The 26,341-nt window shown below is 36.5% G+C and overlaps 1 protein-coding gene across 1 annotated transcript in view; it reads left to right on the top strand.

Moving 5' to 3' along the window:
• Positions 1-26,341, top strand: part of Cntnap2 (contactin associated protein 2) — a 2,154,251-nt gene that overhangs the window by 823,474 nt on the left and 1,304,436 nt on the right. The window contains exon 5 of the mRNA XM_032907255.1: positions 2,472-2,619. Within this exon, the coding sequence (XP_032763146.1) occupies positions 2,472-2,619 (148 nt within the window). The remainder of the gene's footprint in view (positions 1-2,471; positions 2,620-26,341) is intronic.

Genomic DNA, 26,341 nt, shown 5'->3' with positions numbered 1-26,341 from the left:
GTTTACAATATGAGTAAGATCAGAATATCCACTATATATATCCTGCTAAAGCACAGAGAATATGGGACAGAGCAGTGTGTGGAATGTGAAACCTAGAATATGTATGATGTAGTACTTTATAGGAATATTTGCATACCAGCATGGAAATCTGAATTGCTATTTGAGTAATAGAAATAATTAGAGTACGTGGAAAATTGTTAATTATTAAGAACTTCAATACTATTGATTATTTTAAAGTGAATTTTGTGGAGGAATCACAATTATCAGAAAAGCTATCTTCTCTATGTGTACAGTTTATAGGATTGTCAGTCTAAGAATAACAGAAAGTCTAGCGTTATATTATATTGATAGTTAATTATTATAAAGCATTGTGAGTTACAGGACTACTGTGTCAACCAAAATAGTAATAATAAAGATATTCTACCCTGAACAGAAGTACAAATCACAGACAACAGAAGAAAAGCGATACCAGCAACACATTACCAACAGGTTGCTATAAATTGACTTTTTAATTTTAGGCTTTCAATGATATATTTGTCTGATTTTTTTCAAGCCTCAAGGAAGTTCTTATTATTATATACTATCTATTCGGATGAAGGTTGAATGTTGAATGGCATAATTTCATAATACAAAGCTTCAAATTCCATTCCAATTTTCAACTATTGAACAGGTCCCCCCAAACCTTAAATGTTTTCTTTTGCAAAAATTAGTCTTTGTCTTGTTTCTTCCATTTTCACACCTATACAAAAATTACAATCCTCAGAGAAAGAGTGACAACAAAGGGCATAAATACTTTTCCAGGCCAATGGAAATTTAATCACAAAGGGAAAAAAAAGCTTATTGGTCAAGCTTCCTTTCAGTCAGCAGTGCCACTCAGAGTGCCACTGTTTTCATTCAAATTGTGGAGGAGATACTGGTGCTAATGGTCACAATGGAAGCATGTTTGGTAAAAGTGAGTCAATAAAGGAAATGTTGATTGTTTAAATAATTTGTAGAAACAAAATTGGAAAGTAAAATAGACAAGCAAGATACATCATGTGCCAGACAGGAGAGACACCAATTGTCCAATGCAAGTATTGGGGACAGAAATTCTCAATCATACATTTAATTTTGTATTCAAATGTTTAATATCAAAATAAAATGTATTGTGTCTAAATGGGAAAAAGGCATTTATTTCTTTCTGGTGCTTTTTCTTTGGCTTTTTTTCCTATTAATTTGTTTTGTCTCATTCAGGTTTATTTATTTTATTTTATTTATTTTAGATGCCTGTTTGTTTTTACTGAAAGAGAAAGAAAGTTCCTGGATCATGGTGGCTGAGGAGAGGGGAGGGTTGGAGAGGAGTGGCAGGAATGCAAATCATAATCAGCGTGTATTGCATGGGAAAAATTTCTTTCCAATCAATAAATAGACAGTAGAAAGGAAAAACAAAATGTCAGTTAAGATAGTATTTTAAATCTCATAGCACACTTAGATCTGAAAAGAAGAACTGAGTGTTATAGTGAATGTAAAAGAAAATATCGTGTTAATATTTTTCATAACTACTGAAGGCACCTTTAGAAAATGGTACACTATACTTTGTTGAGGTATATTTCTCAACATATATTACCCTATATTTCTCAAAAATTTCAGCAGCCATTGTTTGATGTTTACTGCTCAAATGCAGCATCTGGAGACTCCTTTCTTCATATTTCTGATGTCTTCTGATTAGTCAATACTCTTCCAGTTTCTTGGAAGAGAAACTGAAGGACAGGTCAGAGAACCAAACCACCCAAGGCTTACCTTCAGGTAATTCACAGGCTGTCACCACAGATGTGCCTGTTTCACCTATGCCAGACACCTGTCATTGTGGAATGACAATGGAGCCTAATGGTCTTTGGGAAGATGTTAATGTGTTTAAAATGGTTTGTGGTTTCTTTAGCTCGTTTCCCAATTAAAATATTTTTTCTTTACCCCACAAATTTGAATGTGTGTGTTGAATTTATTGTTGCAATTTGTTGTCTCACATGTTTATATTAAGTCCAACGTTGATTCTCTTTCTCTGTCGCTTTACACATTATTTTCCAAGACAAATGCCCACAGGACTAGGAGTGCGCCTCTTCTGCTAGTCTAGCTAGCGAGCTTGCGCTGAGGATCCCATTTCTGCCTCTAGAGTGGTGAGATTCCTGGAAGCCCCCACACTTGCTAACTTTTTTATGAGTTCTGGGGATCCAATAATCTTCACGTTTCAGCTCTCATGACAAATGTTTGCCTCCTTAGCTATATCCCCGCTCCCCCGCAAAAGCACCAAAATAACAAATAGTTCAATAAAAGAAATGAAAAGTTTTATTTTCAGGTGTTTCTGATGTAAGGAGATAAAATTTCATCGCCAGAGAAGAAAATAGGAGTTTCATTTATTACGCAAAGTATACATTTGTCAGTGAGTTGTTCTTCAAAGGTTTTTAAAAGTTCTTCTTTCTTTCTTTTCGTTGAAGGCTTTTCCGGGAAACGTCAACTCCGACAGTGTGGTTCGGCACGACCTACAGCACGCAGTAGTTGCCCGTTATGTACGCATTGTGCCCCTGGACTGGAATGGAGAAGGCCACATAGGGCTGCGTGCAGAAGTCTACGGCTGCTCATACTGTGAGTGTCAAGTGTCCAGTTCATATTTGCATCATGGATCATTTTCATTGAAATAGCAATGTTTTAAAATGTTGCTTATACTCTTTAAAAAGTATATATATGTATATATATATGTATATATATATATATCTGCACGTATATAGCACTGTGTTTTTTCTCTATATTTTATGATATAAACATATAACACACACATAGGTGTAAGAACACATTAACTGAGGGCTGAGGAGGTGAACACTGCCTAGCATGCAATAATTGTGTTCTCAGCTTCACATAGCTAGGTGTGGTAGTTAATGCCTATAATCTGAGCATGAGGCATGTAAAGGCCTGAAAATCAGAAGTATAAAGTCTTCCTCATTTACACAGTGAGTTTGTGACAGGCCTGAGCCAACATGTATGGAACCTGTGTCAAGCAGGTTATTTTAAAAGAAATTAAGAAAATCAAGGAGTTAGGATGTGTTTTGCTTGGCATACCAAAGTAGTGAAGCTTATTATTTAAATTGAACTTTTATGAATGACTAAAAATTATACACACACACACACACATATATATATATAATGAGTACACTGTAGCTGTCTTCAGACACACCAGAAGAGGGCATCACATTCCATTACAGATGTTTGTGAACCACCATGTGTTGCTGGGATTTAAACTTTAGGTCCTCTGGAAGAGCAGTCAGTGCTCTTAACTTCTGAGCCAGCTCTCTAGCTCCATGAATGACTTGAAAAGCGGTGATCTACCTAAGATTGACCCATATGGCTCTTGGTGAAGGAGGAAGGTCTGTTTTGAAGGAAACCCTTGGATCACCATGTTTCCTTTCATTTGTCATTCTTACTTTAAAAGTCAACAAGTGAAATTCTTAAGATTTTTAAAAACATATTTGATTGTTGTGTGTGTGTGTGTGTGTGTGTGTGTGTGTGTGTGTGTGTGTGTCCAGGGTATGTGCGTTATCAGAGAACAACTTGGGAATTGCTTCTCTTCTTCCACCATATGGTCAAGAAGGCCTTAGGTTGTCTGGTTTGGTAGCAAATGCCTTTACCTGCTGATCCAGCCTGCTGACCTACACCACGGATTTTGTAATCATTTATAATTTGTGTTTTGGTATGTTTAATTTCACTTAAAAAGTTCCTTTTTATTTAATTGTGATTTAACCCCGACCTTTTAAAAAAGTTTATAACCATGTCACACCTAGTTCTAGAGATTTCCATGTGTCAGTTTGGGCAGTGGATAGCTGCTATCCATTTCTCTGCCTGCAATACAGTCTTCTTGTCCAAGGGAGAGTTTCAACAGAAGTGTCAGTAGGTGCAAGAAGTGTAGCAGTGTTGATTCCTAAATACCCTGCTTTTTACTTTGTATGCTTATCTATAATCAAGTTTAACTTATAAATTAGCCATGGTTAGAGATTTGAAGTATTAATGAAGCAGAACACCTAAACAGTATTGTGAAATTAAAGATGTTTAAATCCTAGAATTTCTTCCCATTACTGGAATTTAATATTGAATATTTTTGGAACATAGTTGAATGTGGGACACTAAAACTATAGAAATCAAAAGAGCAGATAAAGAATAGGAGACTAAAATATTTCTTTCTCCTCTGCTCTCTTTTCTTCCTTTCTTTCTCCCTTGGCTCCTCTTCTGTGCCTCCTAATCTACTTGCATTTCTATTTACATCTTTCTGCTTATGTAGGACCTCGACCTCGTCAAAATTTTAGCTATAAAAGTTCCTTCATTTCAAACTTGATGATGGATTCTTTTAAAGAAGATATGTCTCCTCCACATATGATTTTGGGAAGTCATGCTAACACTAAACCACTTTAAAAATTGCTACATTTTTGAAACTGCTAGATAAAATGAATTCTATCTGTGCAAAATGGCTTTATAACATTAAATTTCCACTATAAATTATTCTTATTCTCCCAGGAAGTTTCACAGGGGGAGGGAAAAGTTGGGAATAGATGGGGGTGGAAGACTGGTATATCAGCTTTCTGCATGAAGTCTCCCTTTAGATTTTACCCTATCATTTCTTATAGATCTATAAACATAAAATCACCATAGCCATTAAGCGCAAAATTTCTTTTTGTAGCAGGCTTCTTAATATTAATGCAACACTTAATATTTTTATAATAAAGATTATGCAATGCTTTCTTGTCTGTAAGGCTTTAGTTGCAAAGACTCTTGAAAGCACTACTGCAAAGATAACAAAATAGTATCTTCTCTGTTCACTGGCAAACTCTTAAGGATGGGAAAAATTGGCCATAGGAATTGTCTAAAACTTTGTACATATTATTTTTATTTGATCATCATGTTATATACATATATACATACATATACATGTATTCCATATATAATGAAATTTAGCTCTTTGGAAGAATTCAACACTTCAAGGAGATGAGTTAGGTCATTGGGAGAAGCATCACAAACTCCAACCTAAATTAAAGTCCGTCTGACTATCTTCTATTACTATGGACACAGGAAACAAAACACCATCTGTTTGGCTTATTAAAATATTTGTTAAATCCAGCCAAATTTTTGAGATTTAAAATTTTAGTCTTTTATATAAGTAAATTGACAACTATTGTGTTTTAAATAAAATGTTTTGAAAACAGGATTTTTATTATTTTTATTATTCTGTGGAGTAGCTATTAATGTTTCTAATGGTGTAGATATAGAAAGTTATAGAACCTGCCCCTCTGGGTGTAGCAAGGTGTTACTATCATCTTGAAATGAAAGCAGGTGTCTAAAGCTCTCACAAGACTTGGTCTTTGTTCTTCTGTTGTAAGTAAAGAACAAGCAGTGTGTATTGCATTTGGCTCTTTTTTTAAAATTTTTTTCTTTTTCTTTTTTTCTTTTTGCCCTTGGCTTATTTTATTAAAACATTCTCTTAAAACCTAGAGAAATGACCTGAAGGGACACTTTGGGGTTCCCCCAGAGTTGTTGATGAGGCCCCAAAGCATCTCCAGCTTTGTGTCCAAAAGTCATTATAAATTAGTACAAGCCAAACAGAGCCCTGGTTACCCTACAATGGTCATTTTGAAACTTTTACAGTTACTTTGTTTCCCTTCAAAGTCCCATTGACTCATAGCTTTGCTGGTGTCTAGAGCAATGCCTTCCTTGTCTGCTTCTTGCTCTCCAGAGACATCACCATGTCCAGGAACCGGATTGCAGGGTGCTGACGGTACTGGATTAACAAATTAAAAACTGTACAAGACTCCAAGACCCTAAGTTCCGACCACATTTTTGAATGCTAGGGACAGAGCTGGTTTCCGGCTGCTGATGTGTCTGCCACAGTTCACTGCCTCCAATTCAGTCTTTCAACAGCTGGCAGGAACTTTGTCCAAGTGGGACAGGGTTGGAAAAAGATGGCGGTTGATGCCTTGGTATTTGACGTTTGCAGGGTCTCTCCCACACCAGAGTTTATATAAGCAACTAACTGGCTCGGGGAGAGAGGGGGAGGAGGGGAAGGGGGAGGGAGAGAGATGGGTAGAGGGAGACTCTTCTACCTTGCTGTTCTTGCCTGTATGTTGAACGCATCATACACAGTTAAATTCCTGAATTCCCCATGTTAACCTTGCATAGAGTTATCATTTTAGTGTGCTCTTAATTTCTTATCTGCAGTGATGAAATGTTTGTTCATGCCTTTCTAGTAAAAAACATACAATAGAAAACATGGTGTCATACTAGTGTGTGTGCGTGTGTGTGTGTGTGTGTGTGTGTGTGTGTATGTGTGTGCGCGCGCGCGCGCACGCGTGCTCAACTTTTGGCAATAAAGACTAAAGTTTTTATAAAGTGGTTGCATCCATTTCTGTCTTCACATGTTGTGTAAGAATTCCTGTTTCTCTACAAACCCAAGATTTTCTCATTACTTTTGTCTTATAGTACATGCTCATTATATCTTATTTTGTTTTAATGATGCTTGCTCTACATTTTAGAGAGGTTATGATTGTGGAGCACTACTGTTCCGTTATTGTTTTTGAAGTGCTTATTCAAGATATCTTGCTCATATTTCCGGGTGATATCTTTTATTCATTTATCTCTAAAAAATGAGTGAAATGGTTTAAAACAAATTTTCTCTCTCATTTGCTCTCTCTCTTCACAGTTGGGTTAAAGTTGGAAGCCGAGAAAACTCACTTCAGAGACTGAAGCTTAAAAATGAAAGCTTTATTTTCTGAGTGCTCAGGGAGGCAGCCAGTTCCAGGTCTGGATGTGAACTGACACCCCAAAGGGAGGTTGTACAACATTTTTGTAGGATGGAAAAAAAGGGTGCGTGGATCAGGGTGGACTGTTGCATTATCCAATCATATTTGACACAAGGGGTTAAACAAAGCAGTTAACATTGGTGGCTGGACCTTATGAGCGTTCTTGAGTCAGCGTTCATAGTCAGGTCTCTTCCTGGATTCTGGCTGAGAATTTTAGACGGATAAAGGACCAAAGAAGTGGGCAAGCTGCACATAGTCCATTAAATCAAGACAAGCAACAAACTTATGATTTGTGTGCCTTAGTTTAGATAACAGGATAATAGCATCTTCCCTTGTCACACACTTTACTGGATAACAGACAAACATGGAAGAACTGAAGAAGCAGGATAGGAAGTGGTTTCTGGGACCTGGGAACATGAACTCAGTTTTGCTCCTTCCAGTTAAAACTTGTTTCTGAGACGACTGAAACTAACTACTCCTAACACAGTCCTCATTATGATCTCTAGACATATCTCATTTTCATGATTTTCTTTATAAGCACTCATTTTAAAATCTGCATTACGGATGATGTAATTTAAGACTCCACAACAAAAGAGAGTCTTCTCAGTTAGCTTTCCTATAGCAACGCATTCTACACTTGTAGCAAGTCCAATGGTAAGATGTATAGTCTGTTTCCTCATTCTTCCCTCACAACTGGGCTTTGACAATCACAAGACAGAAAGGAGAAATTGGTGAGGCAAAACAGGAACCAGACCTTCCTAGAGAAACATTCCATGGAGCAAAAATCATAAGTGGTAATACTTTTAGTAATAAATGCCAGTGCAGTAGATGATAAGTAGAAACAAACATTAAATAAGTACAGCAAGATAAAAAGTAAAAAATAACATTATAATTGCTTGGGTAACGGCCCCCAAAAGCATCATTACCTAATTCTATTTCCTTGCTCAAACGAAATTTACAGATGTGACAGTCTTGGCACAAGGAGTGCAGCATGCATTGTCCAGGTGATGGCCGCCTTCCCTTAAGTTACCCACATCAGTTTTAGGAGAGTCTGGGTGAAGGGAAGTACTCAGGCAAAGGAAGAGGAGGCACTGTGGTTCCTGAGGCCAGGACTAAAAGAAGCAATTGCCTATCAAGGCATGCTGCAGCAGCCCAAAGCTGTAAGAAAAGGGGAGTCCCCTTCAGCTCACGCCCTGGTTGGAGAGTGATCTTTGCCCACACCTTGATTTTATTTCCATGAAACATATGAATGAGTTCTGTCTCTTGGAAAAGTTTAAAAACAAAAACAAAACTTCTGGTTTTGAAACAAAGTTTGTGATTGTTATAGTACAAACCACAAAGTAATACTAGCACTGAAAGTTGATTGTAGAGAATCAATTTTTAAAAATAAGAACTATAGAGTAGTACCATGCAACATCCTGAGAAGGTTCCCTTCATGCTGGTAACAACGATTTACTGAAGAACTCAAAATCCAGCTAGAACAACTGAATAGTTAACTTTGTAATTGTTTAAGTCTTTTTGGGTCTCAATTAAATAGTGTGACTACTGGCTGGACATCAGAGTGAGCAGTTGGAAGAACAAAGACATCTACTTCTTGGTAGATTTCTTACAAGATGGTTTGTGATCCAAACTACCTGTAGTGGTCATTTATTTAAAATGATATTCTGTCTTTTTCCCCCTTTGTTTAGACAAAATAATGTAGTAATCCTAGGGACTCCTTTTTGTCTAATAGGAAATGACTACCTACTTCTCGGAACACACCAGATGTTCAGATCATATTCTTTGCTGTCTGTTTTTGAGAAATGCAAATTACATTCATTTCTTTTCCCAGAGCAAAACTCGCACTTAAGAGTAAGAAAACAGTGTGTGACACATTTATGATTAATGTTCTAGAAATTGCTACTGTTTAGATGTATCCTGGAATCTAAACTAGAAAGGACCCTTAGATGACTCTGTACTTTACCTTAAACTACTATACTCTCCAGGATAACCTTTGACGTCCAGAGAGAAAGGCAATTTGTTTGGGGGTAGAAAATGTAGATCAGAGCCACCCTCTCACTTGGCTTTATTAGTAGGTGAAAATTGTGGGTATTCCCTGTCTCAGCAAGAATGACTGTAGGCTTGAGTGTCTGTGGAAGAGAGAAATGCATTCTTCATCCTTCTAAAAATGCCCTGAAGGCTTGGCTGGAATCTTTCTTAACCTGAAGCTATGGGGGGAGAGAGCAGAGTGGGAGCACTTTGCTGAGCCAGCATGTTTGTCACCCATGATCCCTGGTGTTTCTCCATCTTAACTTCTGTAGTTCTTCCATCTTCATTGTCCCTTGAGAAGTTAGGTTCTTTCAAAGTTGAAAACAAACCTCACCTCCAGTAACTGCAGATGGAGAAGTTTGGTTGCAGGCCATTGCACGGCAGCCTTCATTCCTGTACGCTACTGCTCTTGTTTCCTGGCTTCTATCTAACACGAGTTCCGGTTCAAACCTCTGCACCCCCTTGCTCTGTCCTCTCTGCATTTCATTTCCTTCAAGTTAACTGAACCAAATTCATGTTGTAGTTTTTGAAACTTACTGGCGTAGACTCCATAGGTTGTCTTACATGGCCTTAATCCTACACTGACACTAACCATTTTGCTCTACGTTGGAAAGATTGTATGAAATACAGAGGGGAAACTTCCATTTTAAAACAGTCATGTGTGACTGCATTACAAAAGCATTCCATTTACAGAAGACAAATGAAGTGCAATGATAATTTCATATAGAAAATTCTAAATTACTTTGAAACCAGAGCCTTCACAGCTGTTAGATTAGCTGCTAAATTAAGAACTGGAATACACACTATTGTACTATGATAACTTTTATATGTACTTCAATATGGATGAGTAATTACTAAGGCATAGATAATTTACCCTGTGAAAACCATGGTAGAAAGTTGACATGAGTGTAGAAAGGTATATAGAAAAGGAATGAATAAAAATGCTACACTGACAATGTACATCAGTTCATTCTAGTTGAGTGCCACATCTGACTTCCAATAACAACACCCTCTTCTAGGGACAACAGGCAATTTCTATAGATATGTTCTGTCAAGTAATGAAATGCTACCATATACTTATGAGGTCCCCCCACCAAAAGCTTTTGTAAAAAACAAAGTTCCACAGACACTAAGCAGTGAAACATGAATTTCGGCATTTTTGGTTATTCATTTTAGCATTCATATTATTCCAAGGAGAAATTTGAAATATAGATGGTAACAGAGCTGGTTTATTTGCAAGTTCAGAGAGCTTCACACAGTCCCACAAATCTACCTAAGCATAAAGGTTTAACCATTCATTCTCTGAATCCTTTGGCCAAGAGTTTATGTGTCTAGCTCTTCCTTTCATGGTCTCTACATTAGTACATTCACAAAAAGCTTTAAATGACTCCAGCCATTGGACGTAAGAGACACCCTAATCCAGGAAGCATCCCAATTAATGAATGACATCTGGAAAAGCCCAGTTATCAAATCAGTCGAAAGTCTGATTCATAGTACATACACATCAGCATAGAGATATATTCAATAATTAAAATCCACAACGATTGAGGTTAGCTTAATTTGACTGAGAAATAAGCAGCTCTAGAAGAGAACCTGTGTCTTCCTGGTTAAATAGCATATTTAATCTTGTATGGAAAGAGGGAACACTGCAACTTGTGTATTGTGTTCTCAATATCTCTGGTTTCTCCAGGGTCCGTTTCCTAATAATCATATCTATTTGGGCAATTGAAACAACTAAGTCATAGTCCTTGCAATTTAAAACATGATGTTCTCAAAGTGGATGACAAGTAAGTACCTGGGACAGAGCACAGAGAAGACCAATTCATCAACATGGGGAATGGGATAAAGCATAAGCCACCTATTAAAGAATGACAAAGAAGGGGTAAATGACTATTTCAGTTAAAAAAATTTATATAAGCTAAAACTAGCTTTTTTCCTATCTCTATTTCTAAACTGAGGGTATAGTTAAAGTGAACTATTTAAGTATGGTCTAGAGTATTAATAAATTTTATAAGGATTAATCAACTTGATGAACAAATTACATTGCTCTATTTATAAAGTGTTTTTCTAATTTACCTCAGAATGCAAATCTGTTCATATCACATCTGTACTTAAAGAGAGTTAATAAGGTTACAGTGACTAAGAAGTCTAAAATAGATTTGAAATATACTTTTTCTGTGTCAGTATGGCATACCATACCTGGCTGATGAGCTACTGGCAGTAGATGTATGCTAGAGTCAGAAGCCATCAGTTTTCTTCAGGGATGCACTCCCTGAGAGGCTACCCATGTTCCAGGGGTCACATGGCCATAAAAATACAGGTAGCACTGAGTAGAATAATTCAGTTTAAAAAACAGAACACATGAAATTGGAAAGGAAAAATACTGAAATGGTAAGGAAGATATTGCATGGGGAGGAATTTGAGAAGACTTGATCAAAGTACATTACAGATATAAAAAAATTTTGAAAATTAAAAAGTATAATAAAGCCCAATTGTATATTGAATGAATATAGCATGTAGACAAAATCTAGCTCAAAGCCTTTTTTTGTTTATCAAATTTTAGGGGAACACAAAAATAACCAAAATAAGCTTAATTTTAAATACAAGTATATGTAACATCTGTCCAGGCCCCAGGCACCTCTGTTAGCTTCGGCTGCTTACATGTTGCAATATAAACTTCATTCATTCAAACTATGTGTGTTTCCAGACACAGATAACATACCACTTTCATATGTCTTCATGTAGTCTGTTCAAATTGCCTTGAAAACCACGCCCCTCCCTTTACCTGAATAAATTTTCTTACCTTGCAACATAGAGCCCAGATATAATTTTCACTAAGAATTATTTTTATTTCTGGAATAATCTAGACCATTCTTCTTTCTACTCTCTTCATGTACCTTCATGTGCGGGTATTATTTACCAAAATATCCTCAAACAAATTGCAAGGTAATGGAGAAAGAAAAAACAAGCATTGACCATTACTTCCTATTTACATCTCATTAATTAGAATTCATACAAATATAAATATGCAAAAAATATTCTCAGACGTGAACTAATAGGAGGTATACATGTGGTCTATGTAATTTATGTTCTTAATGAAATATGACAATTATTTGAGCATGCAAAATTATTTTATTGGCTAATAAAGACATCATATATTAATATATTCCTGCATACACACACACACACACACACACACACACACACTCACACACACTCACACTAGGGATTATATCAATGATGTTGTATTCAGCAATTGCTCTATGTCTGAGCTATGTGCCAGCCACAATTGCGTCACCTTGAAAGATTCTGCTCTGTTGACCTCAGGAATGTTTAAGTGACTGGCAAATTGAATGCTTCAGTCGATGCCTTAACCCGGCTATCTAAAGCAAACAAATAATGTCTTTTCCATTCACTTATGTTTTAAATCCAGTACTATTTGTGATTAATATTAATTCAAAAGTGTAGTTTCTTGAGATTTAATGGGATTACCCATGTGCATAAAATTCTACCTATGTTATCACTAAAGAGAACTGTGCTACACTTGATTTATTTGGGCTTCATTCTTAAATGAATATGAAAATATATGTAACTCTAAGTAAAAAATAGGCAATACTTCTATGTAAGTTCCCAGAAAAGCAGATGCTTAGCATGACCAGGCTAGAGAGTTAACTATGTAAGACATGTAGGTTTATCAATTTTCATGATGGTTAAAGCAGAAAAAAAAGGTTAATCAGAAAAAAACATATTTACTCTGATTTTCAAATATGTAAGGAGATAGGCTGTCAGCATTTAATTATTGTTGAATGAATTTGTGTCCTGGTAAAATGGCTACTGTGGAGTTGGCTTGATGAGAAAGTGAATGTAAACTTCACCTTGGGTACAAGTTTGCATTTTGAAGACCTGTTTATCACACACTGATTCAGATGTGAAAATTGCATTACTTACTAAGAAGTTTAAGTTTAAATTTACTCTCAAGAACTTTAAAAGTTAAGTTGACTTGTAAAATCAACAGAACTAAAACAGTGAGTACAGAACAGGGAATATGCATGCACTTAAGCTCCTCTGAACTTCCAAATTATGAATAATCATTTGTTCCTGCCAAGGAAATGAGACGATGTGATTTTTACTGCCCATAGTTGTCCAAAATTCTTTCATTAAAATAATTTTCCAAGAAAATTAAAAAAATCTGAGGTTTAAACATATTATGACAGCTACTTGATAAAGTATAGAGGAACTACAGTCTGGTATGCTTTATAAGTAAGCATTTTGATTAAGGCAGAAAGATCCACATGTGTACTCTACCAGAGTGTAAAGGCTAAGAAATTCCCTACAGACCCTTGGAGAAATCCTTTTTCTAATGAGACCAAGATCCACAGGCTTGTGTGGTTTGCTTAAGAGAGTTAATTACAGCCCTTGAAACCCTGTAGGACAATTCCCAGCCCAGCCCTGTCTCTGACTTTGATACCCTTTTCTCCTGCTAAAGTGTTCTTTCCCCACAGTGACTCTCTACAGTCTAAGCATTGACCCACGGGAGATATTATTTTGAGTCATCTAACGAGCATAAGCAGGCTGGCTTGTCAACTATCATTAGCATACAGGAGGAGCTGTTCATAAGGAAAACATCTCAGTAGCACTCCACCATCCAGATTACAAAAGGACAATTTAGACGATGAGATGACTGACCGTTTTATAACTCCCACACCAAGGAACAACTCACAATAAATTAATGCAGCTCAAGCTTTCCATGCATTTGGAGACTGACAGTTTATCAATCATAGCCAACATGTTTCTCAAGTCACACCAGTCTTGGAAAACTTTACCTTTGGCACACAGTGCAACACGTGCTTATTAAGGTAGTGGAAGGTAGGGAAAGCCTAAGTCACAGAGATATACTTAGTCAACAATTAAACATTAAACCTCCCTGTTTAAATGGGAATGAATGATGTGACATTGAAGATACTACAAATCTATATTGTATTCTTCTATTAGCTTTTGTTCTGAGTGGTTTGTCTTAATATTTTTACCTATTTAAATTGGCTGAGCTAGCCAGACAAGGGGAAATATTGAAAAGGCAGCCATCATCATCATGAATAAAAGTAACAGTGTAATAAAATAATCTTTTAGTGTTTGCTTTTCAAGTCTCAAGCGGGCTAAGACACTTGAATTAATAGTCACTTAAAAGAGTATTCCTATTAGAATTTTATCATATTTTTTTATTAAGAGTTGCTAATAATTTTTCATTTTTAAATTATAATCCTTACATTTAATATTTTATGTTGAAAATAGTTCTATGTTAGTCTTTCCAGCCTTCATGATTCTTTTGGCAAAGGAGGGATTGCAGAAGGTTCCTTGGCTCTATTTTATTTCCAGCTAATGTAGGAATAAACTCAGAAGAAAAAGGCATACTTTTAATTTAAATATTTACCCTTAAGCATCCTAAACCTGAGTGTTGCAAGGAAAAAAATTATCTACAAAATGTGTTGAGGAGGATGCCTGCTTTTAAGGCACTTAGGTAAACATGCTCAGCGTTTCTGTATATGCTTATTCAATGGGTAAGGCCAGCAACTGGGGACCAGCCAGGAGAAACCAGTAGGAAGAGAAGAGTTTTATTTTATGCTTTGTTTTCAGTTTGTTTATGACAACATCTGTGTGAGTAGAATTTGGAATAGAGCCCACAGTCCTTACTGAGACCCTCCAGCTTTTTCTAGGAGTAAAACACAAAACATCTGCCTTAATCTTAGGCTTTATACCAGTCCCCTAATTCCTTTCTTCCATAAAGCATTGGTAATGGTACTCTTTAGATAAGAGCTTTAATTTCCCCTTGTTGCTAATGCTAGCTAATGTCATCCCTGTTAGGTCCTCTTGCTTACCTGGCAGCGTGTGGGACTTTCTGTCCAATTTCCTGACCCTCTGTCCCTCTCCCCTGACTACTTGTAAAGACCATATGCAGAGGTTAAGGATAGCCCCCGGTTGAGGGATGGGGTCACCCATCCCTCTCAGAATTTTAACCCAGTATTGTTCCTGTCTAAAGAAATACAGGGACAAAGGGTAGAGTAGACACTGAAGGAAGGGCCATCCAGAGACTGCCCCACTTGGGGATCCATCCCATAAGCTGCCACCAAACCCAGTCACTAATGCAGATGCCGAAAGTGCTTGCTGACAGGAGCCTGATATGGATGCTTCCTGAAAGGCTCTGCCAGAGCCTTACCTATACAGATGCAGATTCTTACAGCCACCACCAGACTCAGCATGGGAACCCCAATGGAAGAGTTCAGGGAAGGACTGAAGGAACTGAAGGGGTTTGTAACCCCATAGGAAGAACAAAAATATCAACCAACCAGACACCCCAAAGCTCCCAGGGACTAAACCACTAACCAAAGAATACACATGGAGGGAGCCATGTTTTTAGCTGCATGTGTAGCAGAGGATGGCCTTATCTGGCATTAATAGGAGGGTAGGCCCTTGCTCCTGTGAAGGCTTGATGCCCCACTAGGGCGGGGAGTAAGGAGTGGGTGGGTGGGTGTGGAAACACCATCATAGAAGCAGGGGGAAGGGTGGGATAGAGGGTTTTGGGAGGGGAAACGGGGAAGGGAAATAACATTTGAGATGTAAATAAATATAATAACCAATAAAAAATTTGTAAAGAACTTTAATTTCTATGTCGACTTGACCTTGTTGATAATATTATCACCAGCTTTAGTCAAATCAACAATGTCCAAAGAGGCCATACTACATTCTTCCATTCTACATTGTCAACTTCCTTTATAAATTCACATAATTGTTCAATACTAGTTTGAACAAATGATACTATATCTATTTACACTTCATAGAAAGCATAGCACATTAACCTAGAGAAATGAGACCAGTAGGAATTTTGCTTTGTTTAGTTTTGATTTGAGTGGTATTGGAAACTGAACCTAGGGTCTCAAAAACTGCATCAGTGAGCTCTATCGCTAACATTTAGTGTTCTTTTCAGTTGAAGGATGGGCCTTCAACTCGATATGCTCCTTACTTCTCCTCTCATAGATTTTTAAACTTGCTCTAAAATACAGATAATTTTATAGTTGGGAAAGCCCATTTTCTGTCATTGTCATTATGTCGAAAAGATAATTCTGTTCCCCAAGACATTTCCTCAGGTTTTTCTAGTTTGCAAACACTGGTGTGGATGTGTGACTGAGTTCAATGCCACCTGAATGTAGATGAATGACAAGATTGTTCACTTTTACTCAAAAGTTAGTGTGTTTGATCTGTCTATTAAAGGGAAGATTACTTTCTAATACAGATATTGTATTTTCAACTTCTAATGATAACATCCCCAAAAGATGTGTGATGATCTAAGTTCAGACCACCAGAAGCCTGTAAAGCTGGGTAAGATGGCTCAAATATGTAGTCCCAATGTTTCTATAGTGAAGATGAGATCCCTGGAGGCTGGAAGGCCGCTAGCCCCATGTAAGCTGCAATGAGAGCTAAGAAATCTTGTCTCTACCAAAATAGAATGCATGAAATAACATCCATTATTCTCTGACCTCCATGAACACACCATGGTATTCACATGCATAAAGAAACAACATACACTCTCTCTCTCTCTCTCTCTCTCTCTCTCTCTCTCTCTCTCTCACACACACACACACACACACACACACAACCCGACATGTATATATATAAAAGAAATGAAAATAACATGCATTAATTAAAATTATATTCACTCAATTTTGTCAGTTTTACTAGTGCCTATATATTTATTATACAAATAATGAATATTTGAAAACAAATTATGGTCTCCTTTATCCAACTGAATGTCAGTAAACATCAAGGATGGTCTTCTTTGACATTTCTGATGCTTTTAATAGATAGTTTTCTATTTGAGGAGATGAACAAGTATGTTCATTGGAGAATTTTCAACAGTATGCTGGCCTGGCCTCTGCCAACAAAAGTAGTAAAAAAAAAAAAAAAAGACATATGCCTAGCTGCACAGGAAGCTCAACTCCAGATGTTGCCAAATCTATCCTGCAGGACAAATCTATAAAATGTTGGATTAACGGGTACTTAAGTACCATGTGGTAACTGATCCACTTCATTGTTGGGAAGTTTGAAAGAAAATGAAAATCTATGCAAGAAGTGACTCGGTCTTTATACTATCAAAGTTGTAACCAACATGCTCAGATCCCTTAGACTCACTGACAAGGATAGTTATGGGCTTAAGGAGAGACTGCCACTGTTCATTACTTGTCTATGCAGTGCAGCTGTAGAAACCATTATGACTAGTCAGAGTAGGTATTACCAAGAATATTAAACTATTGAGTTCTCATTTTTTATGTGTTATTTACAGCATATCATTATTCTCATACATTAACACACCAGCAGCTTTATTTTTATTAGTGCCCAGTACCTAATTTTTTGGTTCATTAAGCTTTCTAACCAGGAACAATTTGAATATACACCTTCCCTTGGTTAATTTCACATTTTTCTCATTGTGGATTTAAACTTGAGGTTAAGTCAAGATTCATGGCATCTTTCACATAGTTTAGAGTGAGGGCTTTGTACATGGCCATTTCTTAGCTCTTTTACTTTTGTCAACAAACAAGAAATACTATAGGATGTACTTCATTAATAGACTGTAAATTGGCATTGTTCTTATACATTCTATTATATTTAGGAAATATTCGTCTTAACATATAACACTTAGACCTCCTTTTCTCTAAAACAGATTAGGAAAACAAACAACTCCATGAAATGAAATCACCCTACTACTTTGCATCATAAAAGGCTCAAAGGCTATTAGTGTTTTTTTTTAAAAAAAGGAAGACTCGGTGATTTTATTTATTTGTTTGTTTGTCTATTTATTATTAATTTTTTTGATAAACCTTCCACTGGCCAGAACCTTTCCGATGTTGTTCTCAAACACATGAAAATGTGGTTGGCAAACTCAAGTAAATCTTTCATATTTCTATCAAATATTTTATCTTTTTATTCTCCTTACCTCAAACACTTGTGGTAAAAATGGACCGATAGAAAGCACTCCTTCAAAGGTTTTGGGACAAACATTACTGCATGTCTATAATCATGATAATTTAGAAATTTAAGTAATTGTTTTGGTGGCAACTGTCTTTAAATTGGTTTGGCTTAACTGGTGGTTATAAGATTTATGTATTAAAATGATTAAAATGAATCCACACGCCTATGGTCACTTGGTCTTCGACAAAAGAGATAAAACCATCCAATGGAAAAAGGATAACATTTTCAAAAATGGTGCGGGTTCAACTGGAGGTCAGCATGTAGAAGAATGCAAATTGAACCATTCTTATCACCTGTACTAAGCTTAAGTCCAAGTGGGTCAAGGACCTCCACATCAAACCAGATACACTCAAACTAATAGAAGAAAAAGTGGGGAAGAGTCTTGATCATATGGGCACTAGGGAAAATTTCCTGAACAAAACACCAATGGCTTATGCTCTAAGATTAAGATCAACAAATGGGACCTCATAAAACTGCAAAGCTTCTGTAAGGCAAAGGACACTGTCATTAGGACAAAATGGTAACCAACAGATTGGGAAAAGATCTTTACAATCCTACGTCTGATAGAGGGTTAATATCCAAAATATACAAAGAACTCAAGAAGATAGACTCCAGAAAGCCAAAAAAAAAAAAAAATTAAAACGGGTTACATAGCTAAACAAAACATTCTCAGCTGAGGAATATCAAATGTCTGAGAAGTACCTAAAGAAATGCTCAACATCCTTAGTCATCAGGGAAATGCAAACCAAAACCTTGAGATTCCACCTCACACCAGTGAGAATGGCTAAGATCAAAAACTCAGGGGACAGCAAATGCTGGCGAGGATGTGGAGAAAGAGGAACACTCCTCCATTGTTGGTGGGATTACAGACTGGCACAACCACTCTGGAAATCAGTCTGGAGGTTCCTCAGAAAATTGGAAGTTGCACTTCCTAAGGACCCAGCTATACCTCTCCTGGGCATATACCCAAAAGATGCTCCAACATACAACAAAGACACATTCTCCACTATGTTCACAGCAGACTTATTTATAATAATCAGAAGCTGGAAAGAACCCAGATGCCCTTCAACAGAAGAATGGATACAGAAAATATGGTAAATGTACATAATGGAATATTACTCAGCTATCAAAAACAATGACTTTATGAAATTCATAGGCAAATGGTTGGAACTGGAAAATATCATCCTGAGTTAGGTAAAACCATCACAGAAAAACACTCATGGTATGCACACACTGATAAGTGGATATTAGCCCAAATCTCTAATTACCCAAGATACAATCCACAGACCACATGAAGTTTAAGAAGAAGGACGACCAAAGTGTGGATGCTTCACCCCTTCTTAAAAGGAGGAATAAAAATATTCATAGGAGGGGATAGGGAGGCAAAGTTTGGAGCAGACACTGAAAGTTTGGATGAAGCTAAGAAGTGTATGCTGACTGGAGCCAGACATAGATGTCTCCTGAGAGCAAAACCAGAACATGTCAAATACAGAGGCGAATGCCAGCAGCAAACCACTGAACTGAGAACACAACCCCTGTTGAAGGAATCAGAGAATGAACTGAAGAGCTTGAAGGGGCTCGAGACCCCATATGTACAACAATGCCAAGCAACCAGAGCTTCAGGGACTAAGCCACTACCTAAAAACTATACCTGGACTGACCCTGGACTCTGACCTCATAGGTAGCAATGAACAGCCTAGTAAGAGCACCAGTGGAATGGGAAGCCCTTGGTCCTGCTAAGACTGAACCCCCAGTGAACGAGATTGTTGGGGCCAGGGCAGTAATGGGCGGAAGATGGGGAGGGGAACACCCATAACGAAGGGGAGTGGGAGGGGCTAGGGGGATGTTGGCCCAGAAACCGGAAAGGGAATAACATTCAAATGTAAATAAGAAATACTCAAGTTAATAAAAAAAAAAAGAAAAGAAAAGAAAAAAGAAAGGATTGAAAGAGCTGAAGGGGCTTGCAATCCCATAAGAACAACAATGCCAACCAACCAGATCTTCCAGGGACTAAACCACTACCAAATACTATACGTGGACTGGCCCATGGCTCCAGCTGTACATATGTAGCAGAGGATGGCCTTGCTGGTCACCAACAAGAAGAGGAGAAGCCCTTGGTCCTGTCCTGAGGTTGGACCCCCAAGTGTAGGAGAATGCCAGGGAGACAGGAGTGGGAGTCTTTGGGAGGGGAACACCCTTATAGAAGAAGGGGAGGGGGTGGGATAGGAGGCTTATATCTGGGAAGCCGGGAAAGGGAATAACATTTGAAATGTAAATAAAAAATTATCTAATAAACTAAAAATAAAGAAAGCAGAAAGTCACGAATGTGAGAAGGGAACTTGTCAGGAAGAGTAGGGATTGATAGGGGTGGGAGAGAGATAGAAAAAGAGAGATAGAGAAGAAACAGAATGCATTGTGTAAACATATGAAATAGTCGAACACAAATGTAAAGGATTTACTTTTAAAATGTGCCACTCACTAATTATTGGAAATAGTCATTTAGGATGTTGAACTTACTCAAGTCCAACTTTAATGGATAGATTAGTATACTAACATGGGCCTGCTTAGGTCTCCTTTGACCCCTCCAGAATACAATGTATCAATAAAAACAAGATACAACCCTAAAAAAAATTAAATAAAATGATCAAATCAAATTACTTCTTGGAAACAGAAGTTCCCATTAGCTTTGACCATCAAGTTCTTAGTAATAGTCTTGGTTATGAATTTTAAGATGACATCTTTGTATTACTGCCGTGTATTCCATATATTTGTATTTGGTGCAGATAAGAAAAATAAATATTATCACTATGCCTTTATATCTAGTTATACATGGATTCATAATTCAAAAGAAATTATATTACTAGCCCCCTGCTTGCTTACAGGAAAATAGAAGTTGATATGGTTTAATTAAACTACTATATGTCAGCTTAATTTTCTCTAGCTTATATTGAAGAGTTTTTACTAAGCAATATAGAGGAGCTGAAGAGACAGTTAGGAATCTGTATTACTCTTCTAGTGGATCGGAGTTCAATATTCAGTACCTTTATTGGGTAGCTCATGACCAACTGTAGCTGGAGCTCCAGGGAATCTGATGCCTCTGGCCTCCAGAGATGTCCACACATATGAAGCATATACTCACAAAGGCTTACATATATACATGATTTAAAATAAAATGAATCTCAAAAATAGAAAGAAATATTAGAACTGGAGGCCAAGTAACATCAAGTGTTTACTACTGACTGTACTTGGCCCACATGTGTGAAATCCTTACAAAAAAAGAACTTGATTGTTGTTTATGTCTCCTTTTCGCAAATCAGATCACTGAAGTTCATGAAGTGAATTAACAATCTCTAGTATTAATAATGCCATTTTAACCCTTAATGATTTGTCAAATCATTTTGCATAGTTGAGACATATTCAAATCAGAGAGTGGCAGACTCATAAGGAAACATAATAAATTGATTATTAACACTATAATCCCATTGACCAGCCTGTTCTGATCACTGAATGCACTGATGATGGGTCCGATGCTGAGTCAAGGCCTCATTTAGAGCGGACGATGCTATTGTTCTGTGTTAAAAGTCCCCAACATTTACAAATGAAATGTGCAGTAACACTAGTCCTGTTCATTTTCCTAACTAGTGAGTCTAAATATTAGCACAATAGCATACACATTTGTATATTGGTTGATTAATCCCAAATGTTTTTAAAAGAACAATTGAAAAGGAACAAAAAAAACCCCAACTTTGTCTGATTAGAGCTCAATGTATTTCAATTAGATTTTTTTTCCCCTAAGAGAAGCTATTTGACAACTCTGACAAAATAAGAGATGTTGGATAAAGTATTTTGAACAGCAAGTCTAAATTATTTGAAGAATTTTTAATGGTAACTTAAAATGACTGACATGACCTTCAGAGCTTTAGGTTTGAATTGACTGAGTAGATGTGGAATAAAGAAATGAGAGCCAAGCACATAGAAAAGCTGGGTTTGGGTGGCCTGTATGCTTAGGTGGAGGCACACCAGCATTCCAGAAATTCTGTACTTTTGTTATGTATAGCTGAACAAGGAGGGGAAAATAGCTATTTTTGGTAGGAGGTGTCTGTAGGGAATCACTCTCAGGCTGGGATTATCAAAATAGAATATTGTACTTTGTATTTTCTGCACACTGTCTATATCCACTAGGAGAATGTCTTGCCATTCTCTGAGTCTCAAGCAAATGACAACAGAAACATACTCATTTGCAACTTCACCCATTCCCCTCAAGTGACCATTATGTATATGTATATATATAATCAGAATATGAAATTTTCATACAATTTTAATACAATATTTCTTCCACCTAAGAATTTGATTAATAATACAGCTAATATGTAAAGATGTTTATCATATTTATTGACATTTAGCCATATGAATAATCTTCATTTTTTTATATTCTATTGATCTACTATGCTTTGTCACTGATTTCTAAAATCACAGGCTTAGGAGATGGAAAAATGAATAAATGCTGGCTGTATAAATAAGAGAACCTGAATTTGGACCCCTAGCTCCCAGAAAGAAAGGCAGGTGTGTCTCTATGAGTCTGGAATGCTAGTACTGAAGATGTATAGACAAGGAGCTCACTGGTAGCCAGTTAGTGAGATTCTGTGTCAGTAGAGACTCTGTATCAAAAAAGAGGTGGTGACAGAGCAATAGAAAAAAACGTCCACCACTGACCCACACATGTACACTCAATTACCACAATCACAACAATGCAGACATTACATTATGTCACTTCCATAAATATAGTCAAGTTTATAGAATCAAAGTTCAAAATAATAGTTACTAGGAATTAGGCAGAGAGAATACTGAGAAGTTATGAATAAATGAATAAGCACAAAATTTCAGTTATGCAGTTAAATTGTAATTTTCTGTTCAGTGTTTTTGGATTAAAAGTGCATTAATCACTTAAAACTCTTTAGAAGTTACTAATATGATTTGTTCTTATTACAAAAGTTATTCATGTAAATATCATTAACTTAAAGTGTAAAAGTGATAAAGAAAGTATGTTATATATAACTTACCAATAAAAATGGAGATTTGGAGGATAGGATTATTGCTCTGTAAATAACATACTTGCTTTTCAAACATGAAGACCTCAGAAAATATGTGAAATGCAAAAGTGGCATGATCTTACACACTTGTAATCCTACTGATGGGGAAGCCATCAATTTCTAATAGACTTCCACATTGTGTAGCAGACATCAAAGCCCACTTATGAACATATGCATTGCAATGTTATATTTTATTTTCTAATAGAATATATCTAGATTGACTTCTGGGATTTGCTGGCATCGAGCATAAACTTCTTATTCAGTTTCAGGCCAAAATGAGTATTTGTCTCACAAACCAAGTTGAACAGTACCTGAGGACTGGCTCCTGAGGATGTCCATTGGCCTCCACATGTCACATGATCCACCCTCCACATGCATGTACTTCCACAATCATATGTACCTGTATACCATGCACAGATACATTCATATATACATTTGCAGAATGCAGTTTTTAAAGATGTATAATATTTGAATATTGGTTTAATCATTCAGATATTTATGAAAGCTCTACATCAAGTTTAACTCCAATTTCCCATTGTTATGTTCTTTAGGAAATGTTAGGTCAAACTCAGCATCACTCCATTTTATTCCTTTGTGGATTTGTACACATAACCTTCTGTCTACAGAGTATTGATCTGACACTAGCAAAGTCCTATCACTTCCTATCTCTCCCAAGCTCAGTGGCCATGTTGTTTCTCTGAAATGGTTGAGGACTTACAATATTCCATAGGTCCCCAGCTTCCAATATGTAAACCTATAAATAATGATTTCCCAAATATCACCCTATTAATTTTATTTAAAATTAAATGCTGAAACTGTGAATAAAATCTAATGATTTGACACTAGTAACACAACTCAAAACCCTCAAAAACTTTTTTCACATGCATAAAATCTATATTTGGAATACCACATGCAAAGAAGTTGCTTATTATTCTCATGTTATTGGTATTCTGATGTCATAGCACATTTAAATGCTACATGAAATGCTTACAACAGTAACAACTTGAAAACATAATGTGCATAATAATATGACCATATAAAATATTTTATACCCCCAAAATATATATGAAGTGAAATGTTATTTTCTTCTATAGCATTATTAATTTTAAAAATAAATAATTTGTGCCTTTACCCATTTCTACTACAGTCCTGTGCCTTGTCCTATGTCACAACCATACACAGAATCCATTTACAAACATGCGCTTCACTATGTCACTTTCCAGGTTTGAATGGAATGCGTGCGGATTATTTGTGTTAAATGTACTTTGAAGTGTAACGTTATCCCTTCTGATAAGTGATGGGATGTAATGAAAAGAGATGGTTCTTTGGGTTTAGATACAAAGCAAACTCCATGTTTATTTAATGAGTGATTTGCGATGGTTACTTAAGCTTTCCAAATCTCCTTTCTGCTACCTCACAATGGGTGCTATAATGCTCACGCCACAGGTTTGTCATGGGGATTAAACAAAATGTTAATGGCAAGATATGCAGCAGTATAGCTGACTCAAGGCAAACACAGATATTAGCTATTATTGTTACTGTCACTGTTGTACATGTTTCCCTATTTTCCCTACTACTGCAAAGCTCTTTCCTACAGTTTCAGCTCCAAAATGGATTTCATTATGCAGCATCTCTTCCTAACCTTAACAAGCAATCAATCAAACAAGCAAACAATAACCACAACCCCCACATGTTCAGTATTTATTAAACCTTAAACCAGGGTCTTGATGGTCATGAAGAATTATTACAATGTTAAAAGGTATAGCCTTCAGATCAAAATATCTTTGGTGGAAAAGGTGCCCTGACCATCTTCAAAGAAAGGGCAAGAGAAAGGGTTGTGTGCCCTGAAACAGCCTGACAGAAATGAGCTGCTTGTTACTATCACATCCAACACTTTAATTCCAAGATAAAGATCTGGGAGCTCTATGAAATTCATAAAGTTTCCCTGCTACCACTCACAAGGAATGAGTGGCAGGACTCATCGGGATTTAATATTTATTAGTCTTTTCCTATTGGGTTATATTTATTTCTTTATTAAAACTTCTACTAGTTTGTTTACTCATTTAAGCTGATAAATAAAATTGAATGTGCTGGTGAACTCAGCCATGAAATTTTGAGGCAACTGAGTGAAATTCTATTGTGTGTTTATGCCATGTTCTTTTGTTGATTAACATCTAAGCTGGTTTAATTTCCTTGCTATAGGAAGTACAGCAGCAATAAACATGGATTATCACATGTCTTTGTGGTAGGATATAGAATTCTCTCAGAATATGCTGAAGATTGCCATGAAATTATGAAATTTTGAGGAGTATAGATGGACCTGGAGAATATTATATTATACTAGATGAGGAGTATTAGAAAAAGACATCTTATGTCCTGTCCCATGAGTGGATTCTAATTTCATATATATATATATATGAAATATATATATATATCTTGATATAATATATATATATATATATATATATATATATCAAGAGATAGACAATGAACTAGATATGAGACCTGAGAAAGAAAACTTACAGGGAATGGGAGGAGAAGGGAGTAAGGCAGATGGGGATGAAGCAACAAAAGCAAGGTTTGTTTGAGAAAAGTCTTATCGAGAACTAATCCTTTGTAAAGTAATTAAACATTTTTAAATGTAAGAAATGAAAGTTAAGAATAACAATGAAGAAGAAGTACACATGCCTTACACATTGCTCTATATTTATCACTCTGTGGCCAAAGAGGTTAATGCTGGTGTTCTTTGAAATGTCAAGAGTGGACTCTATAGTGACCTTTTAGAAACAGCCTGTGAACTGAAACTAGAGGATGCATAAACGATCATGGATATGGGACACCCTAAGACTTGACTCTGCATTATTAGCACCTGGTTAAAGAAAAGGAAATAAAGAAAATCTCAGCTATGAAAATGATTTTATTTTACTCTAGTGGCAAAATCTATAATCCTAAATACTCACTAGACAGATGTAAGAGGACCCCAAGTACAAAGCCAGCCTGAGTCTGGGTTATAGATTGAGGGCAGAGACAGTGTAGCCAATGTAATGAGACTGTACTCCCAAATAAAAATTTAAAAGGGGGGATGAGAAATAAATGTTATGTGATACAGTTATTATCTAGCAAGTAAATGAACCTAAATTCAAGCCCAGATATTGAATGAAATGGCAGAGAGAGGGAGACTGAATTTTGTACACCAGAATGAAAGATGAAGAATTGTACTGAATGAACCCAGGAAGCAGAATATGTCCATTCTTTAGTTATATTTGAGTAATCACATATGATCACTGAGAAGAAAAGGTGAGGTAGGTAATTGTCTTAATGGGGAAAAGAATTATCTATACGCCTGATGACCTAAGTTGAACCTCTAAGACCCATATGGAAAAAAGAGAGATC

This window comes from Rattus rattus, chromosome 6, assembly GCF_011064425.1.
Source record: "Rattus rattus isolate New Zealand chromosome 6, Rrattus_CSIRO_v1, whole genome shotgun sequence".
NCBI lineage: Eukaryota > Metazoa > Chordata > Mammalia > Rodentia > Muridae > Rattus > Rattus rattus.
Note: the sequence above shows the minus strand (reverse complement) of the source record. Positions and strands in the feature narration are given on the sequence as shown.